The sequence below is a fragment of the Orycteropus afer genome, unplaced genomic scaffold (genome assembly GCF_000298275.1).
Source record: "Orycteropus afer afer isolate SDZICR_OR568_19922 unplaced genomic scaffold, OryAfe1.0 scaffold00179, whole genome shotgun sequence".
NCBI classification, from domain to species: domain Eukaryota; kingdom Metazoa; phylum Chordata; class Mammalia; order Tubulidentata; family Orycteropodidae; genus Orycteropus; species Orycteropus afer.
In genome coordinates, this window is record NW_006921766.1 from 402,821 (window position 1) to 426,185 (window position 23,365).

Consider the following 23,365-nt stretch of genomic DNA (forward strand, 5'->3'; position numbering starts at 1 on the left):
ATACAGCCACTTGGAAAACAATATGGCAATTCCTTAAAAAGCTGGAATTAGAAATACCATTTGACCCAGCAATCCCATTACTAGGTGTATATCCAAAAGAAGTGAGAGCCAGGACAAGAACAGATACATGCACACCCATTTCATCGCAGCACTATTTACAATAGCAAAAGGATGGAAACAACCTATGTGTCCATCAACATAAGAATGGATAACCAAACTATGGTACATATACACAATGGAATACTATGCAACACTAAAGAATAATGTAGAATCTGCAAAACACTGCATAACATAGATGAACTTGGAAGACATTACGCTGAGTGAAATAAGTCAGTCACAGAAGGACAAATATATTAGATCATTATTGTAAAAAGTCAAGGAAAAGTTTATATATGTAAGGAAACTTTCTTTTTTGGTTACCAGGAGTGGGAGGTTTGGGAGGGAACATTGTGAAAAAAAAAATGCATTGACCCATGTCACTTTAGTTTTGTGTACTTCACTGTACATAAACTGTATTTCAATAAAATGTATTTAAAAATAAAAGATAAAGGCAAGATAGAAGAAAAAAAAAAAAAGATTTCCAACACCATACTCAATGGTAGAAGGCTGAATGCTTTCCTCCAAGACTAGAAACAAGACACACATGTCCCCCCTTACCACTTCTGTTCCACATCATATTCATGGACCTATGCAGTACACTAAGGCAAGAAAATGAAATCAAAGACTTAAAGATTGGTAAAACATAAAACACCAATGATAAAAATCAAAGAACACCTAAATAAATGGAGAAATATGCCATGTTCATGGGTTAGAATGTTTAATATTGTTATGATGTCAGTTATCTCCAAATTGATCTATAGATTCAAAGCAATTCCAATCAAAATCCCAGCATGATTTTATATACATATGGACAAGTTAATTTTAAAATTTGTTTAAAAAGGCAAAGAAATTAGAATAGCCAAAACAATTTTGAAAATTAAGAACAAAGTTGGAAGATTTACTCTGCATAATATCAAGATTTACTATAAAACTGCAGTAATCAAGACAATGTGTTGTTGGCAAAGGAGAGAGACACAGATCAATGAAATGGAATAGAGTACAAACCTAAATCTACACAATTAAAGTCAATTGATCTTTGACCAAAGTGCAATGAGAATTAAATGAGAAAAGAAAGTATTCCAAACAATGAGTATTAAAAAATTGGCTGTCCATATGCAGAAAATAAAATAAACCTTGACCCTTACCTCACACTATATATAAAAATTAAATCAAAATGGGCTGTAGATCCAAATACAAAATATAGAATTTTTTAAACTTCTAGGAGAAAATCTCTGTGACCTCATGTTAAGCAAAAAGTTCTTAAATTCAGCATCAAAAGCATGGTCCATAAAAGAAAATTAAATTGGTAAACTGGACTTTATCAATATGAGACTCTTTTATCCTGCAAAGACACTGTTAAAGGCAAGTGACAGACTGGTAGAATATGTTTACAAATCACACATGTGATCAAAATATTGGTGTCCAAATATATTTTGAATTCTAATGAGAAAAAGAGGAAGAAAACCTAATAAAAAGGGAACAGGGGCCTAGAAGATGTAAAGAGACTTTTTACCAAAGAAAATATATAGGTGACTAATAAGCACATAAAAATGTACTCAACATCATTAGCTGTTGCTATTGTTAGTTGCCATAGAGGTGATGCTGACTCATGACGATCCCATATGTTACAGAATAGAACTGTTCCATAGGGTTTTCTTGGCTGTAATTTAATGGAGGCAGATCAGTGATTGGGTTTAAACAACCAACCTTCAGGTTAACAGCTGAGCACAAACTACTTGCACTACCGTTAGTCATTGTTGCACACTTTTGAGTTGATTCTGACTCATAGAGACCCTATATGACAGAGTAAAACTGCCCAAAAGCATTTCCCAGGCTGTAATCTTTATGCATCTAAGGCATTTGACTGCTAACCAGAAGGCTAGCAGTTCAAACCCACCAGCCACTCCTTGGAAGGAAGATTGGGCAATCTTCTTCCATAGTGATCCGGTCTTGGAAGCCCAAGAAGAGGTTGGAGCAGACTCAATGGCAGTGAGTTTGGTTTTTTGCGTTTAAATCTTTGTGGGAAGGAGCTCTGGTGGTGTAGTGGTTAAAGTATTTGGCTGCTAACCAGAAGATCAGTGGTTGGAACCCACCAGCCACTCCATGGAACAAAGATGCTTCTGTGAAAATTTACAGCCTTGGCAACCCAAAGGGGTCACTATGAGTCAGAATCCACTCAATGGCAGTGAGTTTGGTTTGGTTTGTAATCTTTATGGGAGCAGATCGCCAGGTCTTTTCTCTCTCTCAGAGCACCACTGATCTTTTGGTTAGCAGCTGAGCACTTAACTATTGATTAGGAAAATGCAAATTAAAACCATAATAAGGGGGAAAAAAACACAAAATAAAATACCCCACACTTATTCCAATGGCTAAAATGAAAAAGACTGACCACACCAAGTGTTGATGAGGGTGTGAAGGAACTAGAGCTCTCTTATATCATTGGTAGCAATGTAAAAATGTACAATCACTTTGGAAAATACTCTGGCAAATAAGAACATGTAAAGATAATATATCTTTAGTAAGAAATAGAAATTAAAATCATAGCAAGATACTTATTTTAGAATGCCAAAAAATTTTTAAAAAATCAAAAACAAAAACCTCACAACATGAAGTACTGGCAAGGACATGTAGAAACTAGAACAGAATTCTGTACATTACTAATAGAAATGCAAAATGGTACAGCCTTTTGAGAAATATTTGGCAGTTTGTTATTAAGTTAAACATCCACTTACTATGTCACCCAGCAATCTCTTCATAGGTTTTTATCAAAGAACTAGGAGAACTCATTATCATGCAAAAACCTGTACACAGTGTTTATAGTAGCTTCATTCATAATTACTAGAAACAAGACACAACCAAGATGTCCTTCATCCATTGAATGGATTAACAAGCTGTGGTAAATCTATAGTGTGGAATGCAATTCAGCAGTAAAAATAAATAAACTACTGATGTCCATAGCAACATGGATGAATCTCAAATGCATTTTTCAAAGTGAAAGAAACTGGTTTCTTTCCAAAGGCAATCTACAGTATGATTCCATTTATATGAAATTCTAGGAAAGATAAAAATATAGTGATGTAGTATCACTGGTTGCCAGGGCTTTTGGATGGGGGAAGGAGCTGCTGCAATGGGAAAATGCAGGGAAATTTTGGGAGTGATGGAATTCTTCTGTATGGTATTATGGTGGGTATTATGGTAGGATGCTCTGCATTTGTCAAAACTAGAACTGTACACCACAAAGAATTAAATAAAGAAGAATGAACAGTGATTTGTTCTGTAGGTTTAAGCAAAGGCATTTCCTTTCCCTGAAAAAGTTACAAACCTTAACTTGATTTTAGCTGATTGTTTTCTTTCTCTCTCTTCATTAAATTTGTATTTCATTCCCCTTTGGATTTGCCTTTTGTTTTGCTAGACCACATACCCTTACGATGTTATCATGGATGGTTTATAAGTAGCAAATTTTCGGTATAGCTGTATATCTAAAGTGCTTTAATTGTCCTTACACAGAATGGTTAGTGGAGTTACACATTCTAAGTCATTGCATTCCCTCAGACTTTGAAGATTACCAAAATCAAACCCACTGCCATTAAGCTGACTCTGATTCATAGCCACTCTTTGGACAAGGCAGAACTGCCTCAGGGTTTCTGAGGCTATAAATCTTTAGGGAGGAAAAGTGCCTTATCTTTCTCCTGAGGAGTGGTTGGTGGGTTTGAACCGCCAACCTTTTGGTTAGCAGCCAAATGCTTTAACCACTATGCCCCCAGACCTCCTCTGCACCAGACCTGAGTTGAAGTAGGATACAAATGTCTTGAGATACTTTTTGGACTCATTCTTTGATGTCAGATGATTTGCAAGTGTGTCTAGACATACACAGTTTTCCTTTCACCTTACAAGTACATATGGTCAGACCCATGTTTCCCTCAGCTCTGGGAACTTTTTTTCTATTTCTCCCTTTCCTCAGTCTCTCTTTCTGTATCCTATTTGGTGAATAATGACTCTTCTGGAAGCATCTTCTATTTTTCTCGAGTTTTCTTTTACATAGTCCATTTCTGTCGTTCTGTTCTAGGTTTCAGAGACTAACTTGGCTATTTACTCCTTCTCTCTTTATCTGGTCTTTTCTACTACTCAGCCCATCTTCAGTTACGTGTGGGGAGGGTATGTCCTACAGGTGATGAATAGTGTGTGTGGGGGTGCTCTCTGCCCTGTCTTGCAGCCCCATAATGCCCAGTCACTGAGACACTGGGATTTGTGGTCTCCTCTCTTACAACATGACAGAGAATGGGGTGACTTGGAGATGTCCCTGAGTGCAGAGCAGGCTGTATGCATGCAGGGGCTTCAGGAGCACATGTTTTCCCCCATGGTGTTTGCTTAGAGAGCCAGACACCAGTCAGAGGTCAACACAGTTGTCACCCACACCAGGAATTTCACAGGCTGAGCAACTTCTTCTGTATAAATAAAGCAGCACTAATGAGGCTTCCAACACAAGTTCTAACAATAATAAGGAAGGGAAGGCTTGTTGAGTCTTGTGTTGGAGCAATACAAGCCAGAGAGGGGTATAAAAGCCTCAACAGCTCAGAGCTCCTCACACACTCACTCACATACTCACGCACACTTTCATCCTATCACTCCCCAGCCCACCACCCCCACGATGGCTGACACCTGCTGCTCCGGGACCTATGTTCCAGCTGCGTCCACCATGTCCATCTGCTCCAGTGACAGGAGCTATGGCAGTCGTGTCTGCATGCCCAGCACTTACAATGGCTCCTCCTGGGAAGTGGATGACTGCCCTGAGAGCTACTGCGAGCCCCCTTGCTGCACTTCCACCTGCTGTCAGCCCACCTGTGCACCCACTTGCTGTGCTCCAGCCCCCTGCCTAACCCTCATCTGCACCCCCGTGAGCTGTGTGTCCAGCCCCTGCTGCCAGACAGACTGTGGGTCAAGCCCCTGCCAATCAGCCTGCACCAGCTCCTGTGAGCCCTCCTGCTGCCAGCAGTCTAGCTGCCAGCCCTCATGCTGCACTACCTCCCCCTGCCAGCAGCCCTGCTGTGTGCCTGTCTGTTGTAAGCCTGTGGGTTGCAAACCAGTCTGCTGCAAGCCTCTCTGCTGCATTCCTGTCTGCTGTGGGGCCACCCCCTGCCAATCCTCCTCATGCTGCCAGCCTGCTCCCTGCACCCCCTCCTGCTGCAAACCCTCTTCCTGCATGTCTCTCATCTGCCAACCAGTGTGCAAGCCCGCCTGCTGTGTGTCCTCCTCCTCCTGCTGTGCCCCTGCCTTCTCTAGTGTGTCCTTGATCTGCCGCCCCTTGTGCAAGCCTGCCTGCTGTGTCCCCTCATCCTGCCAGAATTCCTGCTGCTGACCAGGCACTCTCCCAGGCCAACTGGACTCCAGTTTCTACTGTGGCTGCGCTCTTCCCACCCTCTCTTAGTCTGGGTCCTGATCCTGTGCTACCCCCACCTGAGGATGGAGCACCTCAATATCTCCACAGTCCTGATATGACCCTTGCCCCTTGACCTCCTGGGAAACCCCTAGCCTCTCTCCTCCCAAGTCTCTGTCACCACCTACTTTCTGGGGTTCCCTTTCTCTCCTCCCAGAGTCTGTGCTCCGTGTCACATGACCTTGATTTCCAAGCTGTCAGCATCTCATTGGGCACCTGAATAAACTCACCTTGATTACTTGATTCTATTTCCTGTTGTCACATTCTCGGGGTGGGAACACACAGTTTTGACCAGATGTTGGTCTTCCCCAGACATGAATATTCTACGACTGTGTGACTTACCTCAGAAATCACAGAGCAGATGCCTAACTCTTCTGCAAGGGTCCCTGAGACTTAGACCCCAGCCAGGAAGGCTCAGGCAGGTCCTATTTTCCTCTTGTGCCCCAAAACATGAACATGACAGGCCCTGGGAAAACCCCATTCCTCAATGCTACTGGGTGTGGCAGTAGAGGGGTCACTACTGCCTGCTCTGTGGGGTCACAGGCTCTGGGCCGTCACTTTAAAGGTCTCATCCTCACAGTATTGTTTACAGCTTCCAAGCCCCTTACACGCTTTCTGGAGTTACCACCCAGGTCCCTTTGAGGAGTTCCTCTTACCCCTCACATGAGCTCCAGGGTGGCCACCTCCTGCCATGGAAACCAAAGGGCCACATCTGTCCTCTCAGTATCCAGGACCACCAGGGGCATATGGACCCAGCTGGGCCAAGTGGACATTGCTGAATTGGGCATTAAATTAAACATGAAGGCCCTGGGAGATTTTCAACTTGTTTAGGAAAATAGTTGCATGGAATTTGGGTTATAGTTTCACACAGGAGGAGACTTGCTAAGAAAAAGGAAGAAGAATTATGCTATATAACTATGTAACATATCTGCTTTACCCTCTAGATTTAATAATTTTAAATTCTTACCCTTTTAACTATGCTCACTCACTGCCATCAAGTTGATCCCAACTCATAGCAACCTCTCCTTGGGTTTCTGAGGCGGTATCTCTACAGAAGTAGATTGCCCAATCTTCCTTCCAAGGTGGTGGGTTTGAACTGCCAGCCTTCTGGTTAGCAGTCAAATGCCTTAGGTGCTATGCCACCAGAGCAAGGATTACTAGAATATAAATGGCCGTTAAGTACAATTAAATATAAATTATTTGTATATAATCCAAATAGGAAGCACACCTACCTTAGTCTCCTGGCACTGCTGTAACACAGATACCACACATGGGTGAATAAAGAACAGGAATGTATTACCTCACAGTTGTGGAGGCTGAAAGTTCAAATCAAAGTCTCAGCTGTGTCAGTTCCTTCCTTGTGGGTAGCCCCAGGCAGAGTCTCACATGACATATGTCTTCTCCCTGTGTGTGTCTCTGTTCTGCTCTTTTTATAAGACACTACTCAGAAGGGATCAGGTTTAGGGCCCACCCTACTGTGATCTCTCCTCATTAACATAAAACATGAGAAACGCTATTTCTGCACAAGATCATATCTACAGGTACTAGGGATTATGACTTCCACTTATCTTTTCAGGGGACACAAACAATTCAATTCATTACAAGGCCGATTTTCAGAGCAGTGGGGTTTGCCAGTGTTTGGGGTTGTGATAATGGTGGGTGATGGCGATGCTTTGATTTTTGTCAGTGCTCACTGTTGACCAGGCCCTGAGGCCCCTCCCTTCTCACCGTCCCATCTCTTTCTTGCAGAAGAATGAGTACCTGCTCACCGTGGTGGCAGAGGAGAGAGGTGTGCTGCTGCTGGGGCTGCGGTACTCGGCCAACAAGCTCCACTTTCTGTTCCTCAGTGAGGATGCCTCTGGGGCCTGGCAGACCCGTGTGTCCTTCCAGAATCTAGCACTGATGGATAGCCGGTGGCACACACTGGTCTTGGCTGTGTCTGAAGGATCCTTCTCCCTCACCATGGATTGCGGCCACCCCATAGATATGTAGGTACCAGATGTGCTAGAGAAGGTTGCATGAGGTATGTTGATAGTGGCAGGATGGGGCCCATTGCCTCTCTGCTCTTTGTCCATGCCAGGCTAGCCTGGAGTACTGCCTTTGGTCCACCTGACATTGAGCAAAGTCCTCAGCATACTCCCCACACAAAACATAAACCAAACCTGTTGCCATTGAGTTAATTCTGACTCACAATGACCCAAGTGTTACAGAATAGAATGGTGCTCCATATAGTTTTCAATGGCTGATTTTTCAGAAATATATTCTAAGATGCCCTAGGCAGCTTTAAACAGCCGATCTTTCAGTTAATGGCCCATTTGCATTACCCAGGGAAACTTTTTAAACCCTCAACCAGGTCAGGTTCATGGAACCAGTAACTGGGGCAGAGAATGCTAGGGGATGAGAGGTCATCAGCAAGGTCAGATATCATCCCTGCCCTCTGGAAGGGCCATAATGGGTGGGGGACATGGACGTGGCTCAGGTCACAGGAATGCAGAGTGCATTGCCTAAGAACTGGAAAAGACTTTCAAGACAACAGAAAGAGAGGTGAACTGATTCCAGCTCGCCTCTGAGATTTGGGCTGAAATACAGAATCCAGGCTGGGCCAATCAATGTATGAGTGTAACCGAGCATTTATAAAACTAATGCTATGGGTCATAACTAGTTGTTTCATGCTTTTCCAAGCCTTACATAACAAAGGCTACTGCAAAACAGAGATTCAGTGGCTTGAAACCAGATGAAGATTTTCACTCCAAGCAGCTCTTCTGGTTTCTAGAAATGGCAGCTTGATGTGGGATGAGTGTGCATTCTGAAGACCTTATTATCATCACTACAAAGCATCAGAGGAGAGCCCTAAATAATTCAGTCTAGGGATCAGACAAAGTGGGTTCAAGATCCAAGCGCTGCTTCATGACGTTGAGCTCCTGATTGAAACTCTCTGAGATTCAGTTTACTCATCTGTGATGAGGGAGGAAATATTCACTGAGAATCCAAGTAAATGTGTAGTCTTCCTTAGTAATTTTGACACAACCAGGGATGTGTGGAAGCCTAAGTTCACTTCTTGGCTTTGTAACCACCTGTCTTCTATGGCCTGAAACTGAGTCAGCAGGGTCAGGGGTCAGTGAAGTCCCCATAGCCCATCCATTTGAAGATGACCCTTGGCCTTGGGCTTTATCTTGGCTGAGTGGAATGGTGTTTTTTTCTTCTTAGTTGCAACAGATCTAGTTTATATTAAATCTACTTGTATTTCAAGTGTAATTTTCAAAGATAGAATTTGTAATCTGGAAGCAGAATCCTTTCTTTCTGGGAAGCCTCCCTTTTTGCTCTTACCTTAGGCCTTCAACTGATTGGATGAGGCCCACTCACATTATGGAAGGTAATTGTTTTACTTAAGGCCAACCAGTTTAAATGCTGTTGTTAGCTGTCAGCTCCAACTTATGGTGACCCCATGTACAACAGAATGGCACATTGTCTGGTCTTGTGCCATCCTCATGATCATTGGTATGCTTGAGCCCAGTGTGGCAGATACTGTATATTTTGAGTGACTTCCATTCTAAAGGGCTCACCTTCCAGCACTATATTAGACAATATTCTGTTGTGAACTATAGAGTTTTCATTGGCTAATTTTTCCTAGACTTTTTTAGTCTGCAAGCTCCATTGAAACCTGTCCACCATGGATGACCCTGCTGGTATTTGAAATACCAGTGGCTTAGCTTCCAACATCACAGCAACATGCAAGACACCTCAGTATGCCAAACTGACAGACATGTGGTGGATTTAATCACTTGTAAATGCATTCACAGCAACATTTAGACTAATGTTGGCACCAAAGTCTAGCCAAGTGAATACATGAAATGCCCCTGAGACCTCCCTCTGTCCCCTTGGTGTTTGTTGGCCAGGCTATGACCACTAGCACCATTTGGTCCCTCAGGAAATGCTTTTGATGGGGAATGGTCACCCAACTGGCCACAAGGACACTTCTGTGAAAATCTCAGAGCTGGAACCCAGAGTGAGCAGAGGTGAAGCAGCTCTGCCAGCAGGGCACAGCCCCTCAACCTTCATGGGCCTCGCGGGCCACTGTGTATGTGTGGATGCTACCCAGGACTAGGGTAACCAGAAGGCCTGTGTACCAAGAGGCAGCACTGTGAGCAGAGGATGGGTGTCTGCAACAGCAGGTTTGGAGCTGACCATGCCAGCCAACTGCTGACAGAGGGCAAAAGATTCATGAGAGCAGATGCTGTGACATGGCAGCATCACAGCCTGAGGTGTACCAGGCAGCCGTGAGGCCAGCACCACATTTTCCCACCACACCAGAGGCTCTGGCCAGGCCTTTTTCTCCAGATGTGTTGTCCTCTCACCCTATCTCCAGAGTGCAGTGTCTACTCACATATCAAGACCCAGCTTGAGCCAGCACTTCCAGATACCCTCCTGGTCACCAGCAAGTGCTTCTGTTCTCCCTCCCCATGGTCTACACCGGTGCTTGGTGCAGGGTAGGCATTCTGGAGGAACCTGTGCAGGTGTCATTGCCAGCCCCTATGGGCAGCAGCTCAAGGCCACCATGAGATGGAAAACTACTGAGTGTCCCTCACTGTGCTTTTGCAGAAAAACTCTTATGCTGTGCTTGCTCCCTTTCTTTTTGTAGCAAATAGGGTGCAGCCCTGCTCTGCTATAGCCCTAAAATCACCCTCCAATGTTTTCAGAACTGCTGACATTCCCTTCCCAGCCACCCTCTCCATGCAAGGAGCCCAGTTCTTCATTGGCAGCCGGAGAAGAATGAAAGGCCTGTTCACAGTGAGTATAGAGGAGGCTGCCTGCTGAAAGTCCTTCCTACACCAGAGCTTACAAAGAACATGTGCACCACAGTCTTGCCATCATGATGTTTTACTTTAACAGATCATTGCATGTGCCAAATGGAAATGAAGGTTCAATGCCATTTCAGAAACACAGCAGGCAGATGCCCATCACAGGGCCTTTGCATGTGCTATTCCTGTCTTCTGGAACCCACTTCTCTACAATTGCCACAATTCACTCCCTTTCTACCTCTGGACCCTGCACAAAGGTCCTCTTATTGTGAAGACCTTCCTGCACTTCTCTGATAAAATGGCACTCTCCATCACAGACCCCCTCAGCCCCCTTTTCTTGCTTGCCCCCTTTTTTCCATAGCATTGACCACACTGTTGGCAAGCTATACATTCCCCTATGTTTGCTTCTTGCCTGCCTCTCTACCTAGAATATAAGCCTTATGAGGGTAAGAGGCTTTTATTTCCTGCTGTATCCCAGTGTCTGGAATTGTGCCTGGTTGCAAGTAGGCATTTAGTGAATATTCATCAATGACATGTTTACATGGATGCATAGATGGATGGATGATCCTAGCTCCTAGTTCTAAAGAATGTTAGGCTCCCTACCCCACCCCACCCCTTCCTCTGGGGACCAGATGGGGTATGCTGCAGTGATCCCAGGCCCTTCTCCAGCAGTGGTGGATCTGAATCAACTGTTCTTTTATTATTATTATTTATTTTATTTTAAAAGCTTGTTTTACATTCAACGTAACGCATACATTTAGTTTCACTCCCCATTCGCTATGTACAACCCTAACCCAGTCTCCTCCCCTCCCTACCCTACAGCCCTCCCCCTGTGTCCCTCATAATTATGCACTCCCATTTATCCTGCATTTCCCCAGTTTTAATGTTGGTCCTCTGGTGTCTCATGGTCTATTGCTCTAAGGGAGGTATTACCATAGAGTATGTGAGTGCGGGGGAGCTCTGGTAGCACAGTGCCAAAGGCACTTGACTGCTAACCAGAAGTGCAAACCCACCAGTCACTCCTTGGAAGGAAGATGGGGCAATCTACTTCCGTAGTGATACTGCCTCAGAAACCCAAGGAGGGGTCACTATGGGTCGGGTCTGACTTAACGGCATATAACAACAACAACAACAACAACATGTGGGTGCGGCATCCTGGGTTGAGTGGTCTGTGTGTGCATCTTAACTATTAGGCTGAGAGCCCACCCCTGGGGGTGAGTTTTATTCCAGACACAGAATGTATTCTAGGGCCATAGTATTGAGAGTCTCACCAGATTTCATCTGACCAGTAATTCTGGTCATTATTGAGTTTTTGGATTATGTTCCATGTTTTCCCTCCCACTCTATCTCCAGATTTGATCCTTTCCTGAGTGGTTGGCATTGGTAGCCAGGCACCATCTACTTCTTCTGGTTTGGAGGGCCATTGTGTCCTAGGGCTGATTGCTTCTAAATGCTTTTTTTTTTTTTTTTTTTTTTTTTGCATTCGGAATTGACTGTTCTTATCTCTCTCCAGGGTCTGATGCGGCAGCTGGTCCTGCTGCCTGGCTCCGACGCCACCTCCCAACTATGCCCCAGCAAGAATGCTGAGCTGGTTGTGTTGTCTATCCCTCCGATCCTGCAAGGTCTCACAGGGAAGCCAGAAGATAACGAGGTGCTAAAATATCCCTATGGTTAGTAGGGTGAAGTTCCTCTCCCCCATACTGATTGTCAACACCTCAAGAGCCTTGGCCTATGGAGGGCGAGAAACAAGGGCTCAGCCTCTCCCATACATTTCTTTCTTTGTGGCTATAGCATGAGAGGAAGCTAAAACTGGCCAAAAGAACACCCCTTTGGGTAGGCAGATGGTGCCACAGAGGTACCAGAGTTGGTCTACATTTCCTTCTGGCAGGTCCTAGTGATGACAACCCAACCCCTGCTTAGATGGTGGCATCAGTGAATATTTGCCCTCCCTGAGGATGCCCAGGCTGTTTGCAGACACTAATCCTAGAAAGTTCTCCTCTTGACCTCCACCTACTGCACCATTTAGTACCCCAGAGCAACATTTGGTGGCCATTTCTAACCTATTCTCCTATCTGTAGACATTCAAATCTCAGCCCCCTTGCAAGGCACAGTTCTATTTTACATGGATACCCAGCAGCCCAAAGAGTTTCCTTTGCTTTTCTTTCTTTTGTTTATATTTGTGTTTTCCAAATAAAAAGTTCTAACATGGACTAAATTTATTTAAATCATACCCTCTGTATTTGTTTCCTGGGGCTGCCACAAATAAATTACCACACATTTGGTGCCTTAAAACAACAGAAATTTATTCTCACAGTTTTGGAAGCCAGAAATCCAAAATCAAGGTGTCAACAGGGTTGGCTCCTTCTGGAGGTTCTGAGGCAGAATTCTTTCCATGCTGCACTTTTAGCTCCTGGTGGTTGCCAGCAACCCTTGGTGTTCCTTAGTAGCTGCATCACTCCAATTTCTGCCTCCATTTCCACATAGCCTCTCCTCTAGGTGTCTTCTCCTTTTCCTTCTCTTCTAAGGACATTCAACATAGGATTATATCAAGACTTAATTATATCTGCAAAGACATGTATGCCAAATAAGGTCACATTCTGAGATTTTGGATAGACATTCTTCTGGGAACCACAACTTAACCCACTACAGGCGCTATCATGGAGAATATGAAATCCCTGCCTCTAGTGTGACACCCTTTCCCCAGCCCACTGCACATGCCATGTGAAGTGGGGCAGCATCGTGACGCCTCCCACAGTGGGGCTGCATATGGAGCATGCCCTACCCTTAATTTCCAAGCCTGAAATGGCATTTCAAATCCCCTGAAGTCCCACTGACCTTCACTGCAGCATTTCCTCAGCAGCAGTGCTGGCCAATATACCTGAAAGGAACCTGGGGGAGGGGCAACTAGTTCAGCTCCCAGCTTCTGCCAGGATCTTGGAGAAGGCTAAGTGTGGAGTGCAGCCCACCTTGTCACACTGCGCAGTGACTTAATTAGAATGCTGTGCCTGATCCTTAATGGATGTGTAATTACCAGAAAGGATCATGGTGAAAAGGCCACAGAATTAAACAAAACTGAAGTTGAAATACACATGTGCATCCAGACAATAAGTTATAGATGTTAAGTGAGGGACAAAGGCACATTATAATCATTAAAAATTTTCAAAAGAGATGTTTACTGAATATGGAAGGAAAGGAAGTGATTCCTTTGGGGAATGGACAGAAGGGCAGGGCAAGCAAACCATTTATAAAGCTGTTAAATGACAGTTTTTGGAGTCGAGTTATAAAAATTTTAAGAGATTTTCTTTGGGAGCAAATCGAGTTGCTGCTGCAGCAAGGCAACTAACATTTAAGAAAGGATATGAAGGATTTTAATTTGAGAAGAATATTGTTGTTAGATGCCATCGAGTCAATTCTGACACCTCCCAACCCCCCAAGTGACAAAGTAGAACTGTCCCATAGGTTTGAGAATTTCCAAACCTACCTTCTCTGGAGACTTCATCACAGCAAAGCCATGAATGTGCACCTATTTCAAAGGAAAGAAAGAACACTGGTCCAAACATACAATTGATCTCCCTTCAAAATGACAGTCCCTTGACTGTAATCTTTATGGAAGCACATTGCCAGGTTTTTCTCCCATGGTTTCAAACTGCCAGCCTTTTGGTTAGCAGCCAAGTGCTTAACCACTGCACCACTAGGGCTCTGTAATAGCTAAGGTTGTGTGTCAACTTGGTTCAGCTGTGGTTCTGAGTGGGTTGGCTGCTGGATATAGTTGTTCCCCATTATGAAATTATAATCACCTCCATGGTGGAATCTGCTGTGAGATGTTAATCAGTGGAAAGGGAGCTGCCTTTAAGATGTGGCCTGCTTCCAGTATATAAGGAGAAGCTTTCAGAAAGATCCTAGCTTTTTGGCACATCTGGTTCCTGCATTGGTCTAGTCTTTATCTCAGTGTCCTGCTGGGTTGCCTGCCGATCTTGGTATTATTCCTGGACTTGAACCAGTGGTCTGCCGTGTTGCCTATGGATCTTTAGATTGTGCCATTCTACTTGCTGACCTTGGGTTCATCAGCCTCAGTAGCCAGCAGCTACATGAGTTATGAGAAGCTTCCAGCTCCAGCGGGCCTGGAATAAGAGGGAGAGCTGAAGTCCAGTGTCGAGGAGCCTTCACCCAGCCCCTAGAGCCAGCACTCTGATTTTAGACTTCTAGCTTCCTAAACTGTAAGAAAATAAATTCCTATTTGTTAAAGCCATCTACTTGTGGTATTTCTGTTATAGCAGCACTACAGAACCAAGACAGGTGCCTTCTGAGAAAGATATCTGTCTTCTTTTATAAGAAACTTGAAGAAGTTAGCTGGGAAAAAGTGACAGGTTCTGGGAAAATGTCATTTAGGCAAAGGCAGATCATTTTAAAGGGAGGGTAATTATATGTTTGGGCCCTGTGTCCTTTCTTCCCTTTTTAATAGGTGCATGTTCTTGGCTTTGCTGTGATGAAACCTCCAGAGAACGTAGGTTTGGAAAGTCCCAGTTAAATTAGGTTTACAGGTGGAAGAACCTAGGGCTGGCCTAGACAGGTTATGGCTAGTCCTGGTTGACAAAGCATTATGGTTTCCTGTAAAGGCAACTTGGACACGTAGTGGTATCTTCTGTGTCTTATTTCCCTTGTCTGTGACAAGAAAGGATAGAATCCTTCCAGTTATGGCAAAAGCAAAGGCAGGACAATGCTGCACTTAAGTGGCCCTTATCCCCAACTTGGTTTTTCCCCAAGGCACACACATGTATCCACTGGGTACTCATCCTCCCTGGTCTCTCACTCAGAAACCAATGTGAAGGTGACACTGGGGTCACAGCCCCGCTGTTCCCAACTGGAAGACGCCCAATTCTGGTTCGACATCGGTCGGAAGGGGCTCTACCTCTGTGTTGGCAGCAAGTGGATCTCCGTGTTAGCAGGTGAAGTGCTGGTGGTGCCTTGGTCATGACTCATGGCTCCCAGGGCTTAGTGCTCTGACATACCACAGTGCCTGAAACCCATACTTCTAATGTCTCTCCACAGCTCTGACACTGTGCAATGGGGTAGGTGGGCTACTGAAACATACACGGTCATGGGTCATCTCTAATTGACCACATGATGGGACTTCCAGGCTGGAATCCTTCTGAAAGTGGAAGGGGGAACTGTCAATAATTTCACCTGGAATGCAAATATTAACCAAGACCATCTCAGGCATGCCAGGACATATATCATCCCCAGAACAGAGCCTGGGCCAGAGTAATCTTCAGCAAGGGTGTCCCTCCTTGAAGGAAGAGGAAAGTGACCCACACCAACAGCAGTGGATGGACGTGTGCATTTAATTTAGAAACATTTGTCCTCCTTGGCATAACCCATGAAACAGTGGAGCTTTTAGTGTCTCTGTACCACTTCCAAACTGTGGCAGAAAAAAATAAGGAGCACAGGATCCTTCCCTTGTGGAGTGTCCTAACAGCCTCTTCTTCTCACATTCTTCCTGTCCACCATCATAGATAAGGAGGAATGAGGCCAAGGACTAAAAGTATTCTTTTTCACAGCCAGACATTTCAAAATTCCATCCTCCTTGTGGGGAAGGAGAGTAAATGTGCTAAATGTTCTCACAGGAAATGGGAATGGTCCCAACTGGGACATTCATGGGCTATTCTCTATTTTCTTTCAGTCTATCTAGGGCACAACTTTTCATAGAAACAATGAGCTTTGGAAAACCCTTTAGTAAGGATATGACATATAAATTTCATCCCATTAGTAACATCAGAGGCTCTTCACTTCATAAAACTCATGATAGCAACAAGTGGTCTACCTTGACCTTGTCTATGAGGGTAAAAACCAGTTGTTGTTGAGTTCATTCCAAGAATCTTTGTGTGGGGCAAACAGTTAATGTGCTTGGCTGCTAACCAAAAGTTTAAAGGACCAAGTGCACTCAGAGGTGTCTCAGAAGAAAGACCTGGCAACCCATTTCTAAAATGCAGTTGTGGAGCATAGTTGTACTCTAACACAAATAGGAGTGCCATGAGTTGGGGTCAAGTCAACAGCAACTGGTTTATAAGGATGAAAGGAAGCACCAAGGCCAATGGTCCTTTGTGAAACTGATCCCAACACTAATTCAATTGCTTTGGGAATCATAGATAGGGCCCCTGGGGCTTGTGCTCTCAAGAGACTGATTGACTGGGCTTTTTGGGAAATGTTAACTGAACCATGATTTTTCTCTCACAAGCCAAAGAAAAACTGGACTATGTGGAGGAGCACCAGAGCTTATTCACAACATCAGAGACCCTGGGCATTGAGGTCTTCATCATCCCTGAGGTGGGACTCTTTGTAGCAACAGCCAACCGGAAAACCACTTCCTCCATCTACAAGTGGACCGATGGGAAGTTTGTTTCATATCAGACCATCCCCACATATCAGGCACAATCTTGGAGACATTTCACCATTGGGAAAAGGGCAAGTTTGTTTGCATTCTCAATTCTTTTTTTCTTTTTTCCCTTTTTCAATTATTTTTTTTTTCTTTTTTCCCTTTTTCAATTAGCTTTCCTTCTTTCTTTCTTTCTTTTAAGTGTGATTCAGGTGGAAGTTTACAGAGCAAATTCATTTTCCATATAACAGTTCATACACATTTCGTTCCTTGACATTGATTGCAATCCCCACAATGCAACAGCTCTCTTCCAGCTTCCTCCCTATGGTTACTTTTTCCTTGTGTCCTTCTTTCCTATGTATTCCTATCCTCTGAACAATCTCCCTGTGCAGATACTGCCCTTCTGATCTCCCATGATTGATTGTTCTAAGGAGATTTCCTACCTGGTGTAAATGTTCACCTGTCTATTGTTTGGCTGGAAGCCATGGGAGTTCAATTCCAGGCCCAAAGGATCACTAGGGTCCATAGTCTTGGGAGTTTCACTAGTCTCCATGAGACCAGTAAGGCTGGTCTTTTCTTATGATTTTGGTTTCTGGATTATGTCATCGTGTGAATTCTCTACTCTTTTTTAACTTGGAAAAACCCAGGGAGTCCAAAGATTTGGGCTCCTCATGTAGGCTCCATAGGTAAAAGTATTTCTTAAGATTTCAAAATCTTGTTCAGAACATAAAAGGCATTCAAAGTCATATATATTTAGCTACACCCCTCAACCTAGAATGTGACTTTGAGAAAATAAAGACAATATAATTTCTGAGGTCATAATCAGTTCTATGGTTCTAGCTATACCCATTATATTTTTATAATTAGCCAGTTGCCATCAATTCGATTCCAATGCATGGTGACCTCATGTGTATGAGAATACAACTGTGCTCCACAAGGTTTTCAATGGCTGAGGAAGTAAATCACCTGGTCTTTCTCTGAGGTGCCTCTGGGTGGATTTGAACTTCCAGCCATTTGATTAGCAGCTGAATGCATTAACTGTGTGCACCATCCAGGGATTCCCACCCATTACCACTAATCCAAAAACAGTTATTGAGATCATTTTACTTCGACCAGAAACTTGTCCATGCAGTCAACAATGTAGAAATCTTTTCAGAGTGGAAACAGATCTGCATCCCTGATTATTCCTTCAGTCACTCCACAGACTTTGGGAACACAATATGGGAAAGACAAAATGGAGTAGTTACAAGTGTGGATGGTGTGGGACCGACCTGAGGAGGCCTTGTGTATGTGACCCTCACAGGCAGCCTCACTTTCTATAGGGGACTGGATTGAGCAGGGGGCCGGCAGGCAGGATCAGAGGGGCCTTATATATCACAACAGGGAGGACAGAATCTCTCCTCCCTGTTCCTTTTCACCATTAGATGGCAAAGACAGTCCTCTATCATCACACACCATCCCATACCTGTCCTCCAAATCATTGATTCACCCATCACATAAGTGCTGAGTCCAGCCAAGCTCTGACCTGGGCATGGAGGACAAAATAGACAAAAACTTCTGTTCTCCTATGGCCTGTAGCTGACCTCCTTCCTAGGCATGTTTCCAGGTCAACACGATGAGAAAGAGACTACAATTTTCTTTTTAATGGTTGATGACATTTTAAAGTGCTTTTTTTAATTATAAAAATTGTAAATTTACATCAAATGAAAATTAGGAAATTCAGAAAAAGAAGGAAAAAATATTTACCCCATTGCCTAAGCAAATACACAATTCATATTTGGTACACTTATTGCCACACACTTTGTGTGTACACTGCATACCAGGGTTCTGGTTCCATGTTATAGTCACATGACCTCTGTGGCCAGTGTTTCACATGACCATTACCAGAACACACCACTGTACCATGAGCCACATCTTTACTGGTGAAAGCAGGTCACTGAGATTTTTTTTTTCCTACTCATCCAGGTTAGAAAGAAAATTTCTGAGCATAAAACTTTTCCTGAATTTGGGAGGTTTTGTTTTGTTTTTAAATTTCAGATAGAGATGAAAGTAGAAATAGTGGACTAAAGAATACAGACATTTAAGGGTCTTAATTGGAGTTCTTGGGTGGTACAACCAGTTAACAAGCTTGGCTACTAACTGAGTGGTTGAAGGTTCAAGTCTACCCAGAGATGCCTCAGAAGAAAGGTCTGGTGATCTAGTTCCAAAAAATCAACCACTGAAACCCCATGGAGCACAGTTCTACTGTGACACACTCGGGGTCCCATGAATCAAGGTTGGCTTGACAACAATTTCTTTTTCCTCTCTCTCTTTCTTTTATTGTTATTTGGGTGAGCGTTAACAGAGAAAATTGGTTTTCATTCAACAATTCATACACATTCTGTTTTCTGACATTTACTGCAATCTCCATAATAGCATTCTTCACATTTCATCCCTGTACTCACCCCTTCCCTTCGTCTTTTCTTCCTACTCCCTCCTGCCTGCTTTGCTCTATCCCTGGGCAAATGCTGTTCTCTTCCTTTCATATGCTTGATTGTGCTAAAATGACTGTGTATCCTCCTGTTCACCTTATAGACCTATCGTTTGGCTTTCAGTTGAGTCATGGGAGTTAAGTTCAGTTCCCAGTTTGAAGGGTTTCTGAAGGCCATAGTCTTGGGATTCCACCAGTCTTCATCAGATTAGACAGTCTGGTCTTTTTTATGTCGTTGAGTTTTGTTCCACATTCCCCACTCCCCCTCCCCCATACCCTATCCAGGACCTCTTATTGTTATCTCTTTCAGAGAGGTCAATGGTAGTAGCCATGCACAACTAGTTCTTATGGTCTCAGGGTCGGGAAGGCTGGGGTGCATGTTCTCCATTAGTCCTTTGGACTAATTATTTCCTTACGTCTTTGATTCTCTTCATTCTTCTTTGCCCCAGACAAGGAGAGACCAATAGTTGCACCTTAGATGGCTGTTCACAATCTTTTAAGACCCCAGTCACTACTCACCAAAGTGGGATGTAGAACATTGTTTTTGTGGACTATGTTATGCCAATTGAGCTTAGTGTCCCTGAGACTATGTCCTGAGCCTCCATACCCAGTAACTCATTCCCTCAAGGTGTTTGATTATGACTGATGTTTTCATAACTTTGCCCCCTGTATGTTCTACAACATTTATGAATATATTTGAAATACATGTAGATACATAGGTAAAGGTAGCCTCTGTCAAACCTTCTTGGGTGTAGCCCCATTCACTTTCCCTCCCCTGTTCAGATTGACTATCTATATATTCATTCATAAGTAATTGTTATTAGTGTTATTGCAAGGTTGTGTATGTAATAGTATTCACCTTTAACTCTTACGCTCCTTCCTGTGTCTTCTACTACCTTGATCATTTCGTGCTGACCTCCCCTTTATTGTATATTGCCTTTCCCTTCACCCAAGTTAATATGTGTCTAGCCTCTAGTTGGTGATTTTCCCTCTCTTCCCCTCCCACCCCAGTAAACTTGGAAGAACAATTCTTTCTGTGTGTAAACTTTTTCTTAACTTTTTACAGTTGTTGTTGTTGTTGTTATGTGCCATCAAGTTGGACCAGACTCATAGCGATCCCTCCTTGGGTTTCCAAGGCAGTATCACTACGGAAGTAGATTGCCCCATCTTCCTTCTGAGGAGTGGCTGGTGGGTTTGAACTGCTAGCTTTCTGGTCAGCAGTCAAGTGTTTTATGCACTACGCTACCAGAGCTCTCACTTTTTACAGTAGTGGTCTCATAAATAATTATCTTTTGTGATTGGCTAATTTCACTCAGCACAATGTCCTTTAGGTTCATCCATGTTATGAGGTATTAGCAGATTCATCATTGTGTAGTATTCCATCATGTATGTACCATAGTTTGTTTAACCATTCATCCATTGATAGGCACTTAGGTTGTTTCCATCATTTTTGCCATTGTGAATAATGTCACAATGAACATGGATATGTATATATCTGTCAGTCTCGTGGTTCTTATTCCTCTAGGATACATATGTAACAGTGGGATTCCTAGATTATATGGTATTTCTATTTCCAACTTCTTAAGGAAGCACCATACTACTTTCTACAGTGGATTTACCATTGTACAGCCTCACCCACAGTGTATGAGGGTGCAGTCTCTCTAACTCCTTACCAGCATTTGCTGTTTTCTGTTTTTTACAACTTTGCTATTATCGCTGGGGTGAGATTATATCTCATTGTTGCTTTGATTTGCATCTCTCTAATGTCTAATGATCATGAGCATTTCTTCACATGTTTGTTAGTCATCTGAATGTCTTCTTTGATGAAATGCCAGTTCATGTCCTCTGCCCATTCTTCTTTTTTTTTTTTTTTTTCTTTTTTTGAGGTGAGCACCTGGTTTAAAATAAATAAATTCACAGATCTAGAAAGCCAGACCTGCCTGCCGCCCCTGCATCTGTATTCATCAATAATGATGTAGGTAGAGGTAGCTACTTCAGATTGGTTTCAGCTGCTCAACTGACCCTTCTGTGTCTCCATTTTTCCCAACTGTAAAAACATACCCTATGCTCTCAGACCCTGGCTCAGCCTATGCCCCTATTTCATTGGATAGAGATGATGATGTTTATAAATCTTTTGTCCCAGGCCCCTCACATAGATGGAAAGGACCAAGTGTCCTGATTGGCTCTCTTCCAGATCTTCCTGGCTGTGGCAAATTCTGAACCAAATGAGAAGGGTCAAGAGTTATCTGTCATTTACAAATGGAGGCACCGAAAGCTGAAGTTCACCCCATACCAGAGGATCACCACCCACAGCGCCCGTGACTGGGAGGCCTTCCACGTAGACGGGGAGCACTTCCTGGCTGTGGCCAACCACCGGGAAGGTATGAGTTATGGCCTTTGACTAGGAAGGGAACCTGGGAAGGGAACCTGGGAACAAGGAAGAAATCCTATCTGGGGATAGTATGCTACAGAACAGTAGGGTTAATTTTAGCCCATTAAAAAATAGTAACAAGTCACATTCAGCCTGTTTCCTTGGACTCAACTTGGACTACTGCAAAGTTGGGTCTAAGTGTGAACAGAGGTAATCATAGGTCCAACTCTTCCCTAATATGTCTAGCCAGGGAGACAGATGTGAGGTCTTGTATGGTTCCCACCAGCAGGAGCACTCAGCTCAAAATGTCCACCTGCTGTCCTCCTCATTTCAAACTAACTGCCAGTCCCCTCGGTGGAGTCTGGTGACAATAAGTGAGAAGAAGGTAGAATGTTTGAGCAACAAGCCTAGATTTCTTAGCATGGAAAGACATGCTAGGTCCACAGCTTTAGAAGGATAAGGAGATGTAGGCGTTTTTAGCAGACATTGTTTCTTTGAAAGACGTCATCTGTCTGTCTGCCCATTGTGCCTACAGCACGTGCATTTGGACACAAACTCTGTGCTATACCTCTGGGTGCAGTGGAGAGCAAAGCCTGGGAGGCACTGGGAAACCTAGTATTTGGGCAGGTACTTCCCCTGAGGGATAACCCGGAGTCCTCCCCACTCCTACCCTTTGTTTTCCTCCTATAAGCCTGAAGGGTGGGCTGGGTCTGCAGTGGCAGCTGGTCCTAGGGAGTGCCTCTGTCCCATCCCTTTGTGTCTTCATGGCCAGGCACTTACTTGAGTCTATGATTTGCCATGCCCAGCTTGCTCTGCTCATGGGCATGGGTGGGAGCCCAGGAGCTTGCCAAGCAGCACTCCCCACAGGGTGAGTGCGCCCTCAGTGGTGGGCCAAGCGTGGGGTTTCTGGGGAGCTCACGTAGGGAGAGTCCTTATAGGCAAAGGGAACAGTATGCATACAGGCTGGCCTGTGAGGAGGAGTGGGAGCAAAGGTAGGTACTGGGCCATGCTGGGAGAGGGAGGGAGGCAGAAGAGACTCTACCTCCAAGGCTGGAAATCTGCAGATCTAGTAGAGGCAGTGGAGTCCCTGGGGGCTTTAATCAGGGAGAAGTACCTGCAAAGACCCAGAGCAGGAGGTAAGGTATTGGGAAGGGGTCCTGCATTCAGGAGGGAGTGCATTGGAGGACTGAGAATGGGGTATGGGGGTGACTATAGGAGTAAATAGGCCACCTTCTCCCAGCAGCCCTGTAGCAGAGGTGATGTGGAACTGGATAGGAAGGAGGGGTCCCTGGGCAGGTCTCTGAAGTGGACCCCTGTGTACCCCACAGAAGTCCATCCCTGCCCATAACTGCAGCACCTTGCTTCCAGGTGACAACCACAACATCAACAGTGTTATCTACAAGTGGAATGTGAGAACCCAGCTCTTCGAGGCCAACCAGACCATCGCCACCTCTGGCGCATATGACTGGGAGTTCTTCACTGTGGGGCCCTACTCCTTCCTGGCTGTGGCCAATACCTTCAACGGCACTTCCACTAAGGTGTACTCCCACCTGTATATCCGGCTTGTTGGCTCCTTCCAACTCTTCCAGTCCTTTTTGGTAAGAAATGATCACTCCTCACCTCACACTGCCACCAACAACCCCCCTCCAGGGGGTCAACCAGAGCCAGGACCAGCACCAGTTTTGGGGCCTCAGCTGGAGAACCATCCCTCACTGGATATCAGATGCTGGATCCTTATCCATGTGTCTCAGTCAAGGTTCTCTAGAGAAACATAAACAGTGACACATATACATACATGCATATATATATATATATATAT

The 23,365-nt window shown here is 44.2% G+C and overlaps 2 protein-coding genes across 2 annotated transcripts in view; both read left to right on the forward strand.

Moving 5' to 3' along the window:
- TSPEAR (thrombospondin type laminin G domain and EAR repeats) overlaps positions 1 to 23,365 on the forward strand; it is a 311,553-nt gene that overhangs the window by 240,587 nt on the left and 47,601 nt on the right. The window contains exons 4-10 of the mRNA XM_007947301.1: positions 7,283 to 7,521; positions 10,231 to 10,321; positions 11,846 to 12,002; positions 15,147 to 15,278; positions 16,568 to 16,794; positions 21,370 to 21,556; positions 22,915 to 23,144. Coding sequence (XP_007945492.1) covers positions 7,283 to 7,521; positions 10,231 to 10,321; positions 11,846 to 12,002; positions 15,147 to 15,278; positions 16,568 to 16,794; positions 21,370 to 21,556; positions 22,915 to 23,144 — 1,263 coding nt within the window. The remainder of the gene's footprint in view (positions 1 to 7,282; positions 7,522 to 10,230; positions 10,322 to 11,845; positions 12,003 to 15,146; positions 15,279 to 16,567; positions 16,795 to 21,369; positions 21,557 to 22,914; positions 23,145 to 23,365) is intronic.
- Positions 4,748 to 5,455, forward strand: LOC103202410 (keratin-associated protein 10-3-like). Its single transcript, XM_007947296.2, has one exon. It carries the CDS (start codon positions 4,748 to 4,750, stop codon positions 5,453 to 5,455), a length of 708 nt encoding a protein of 235 aa, XP_007945487.2.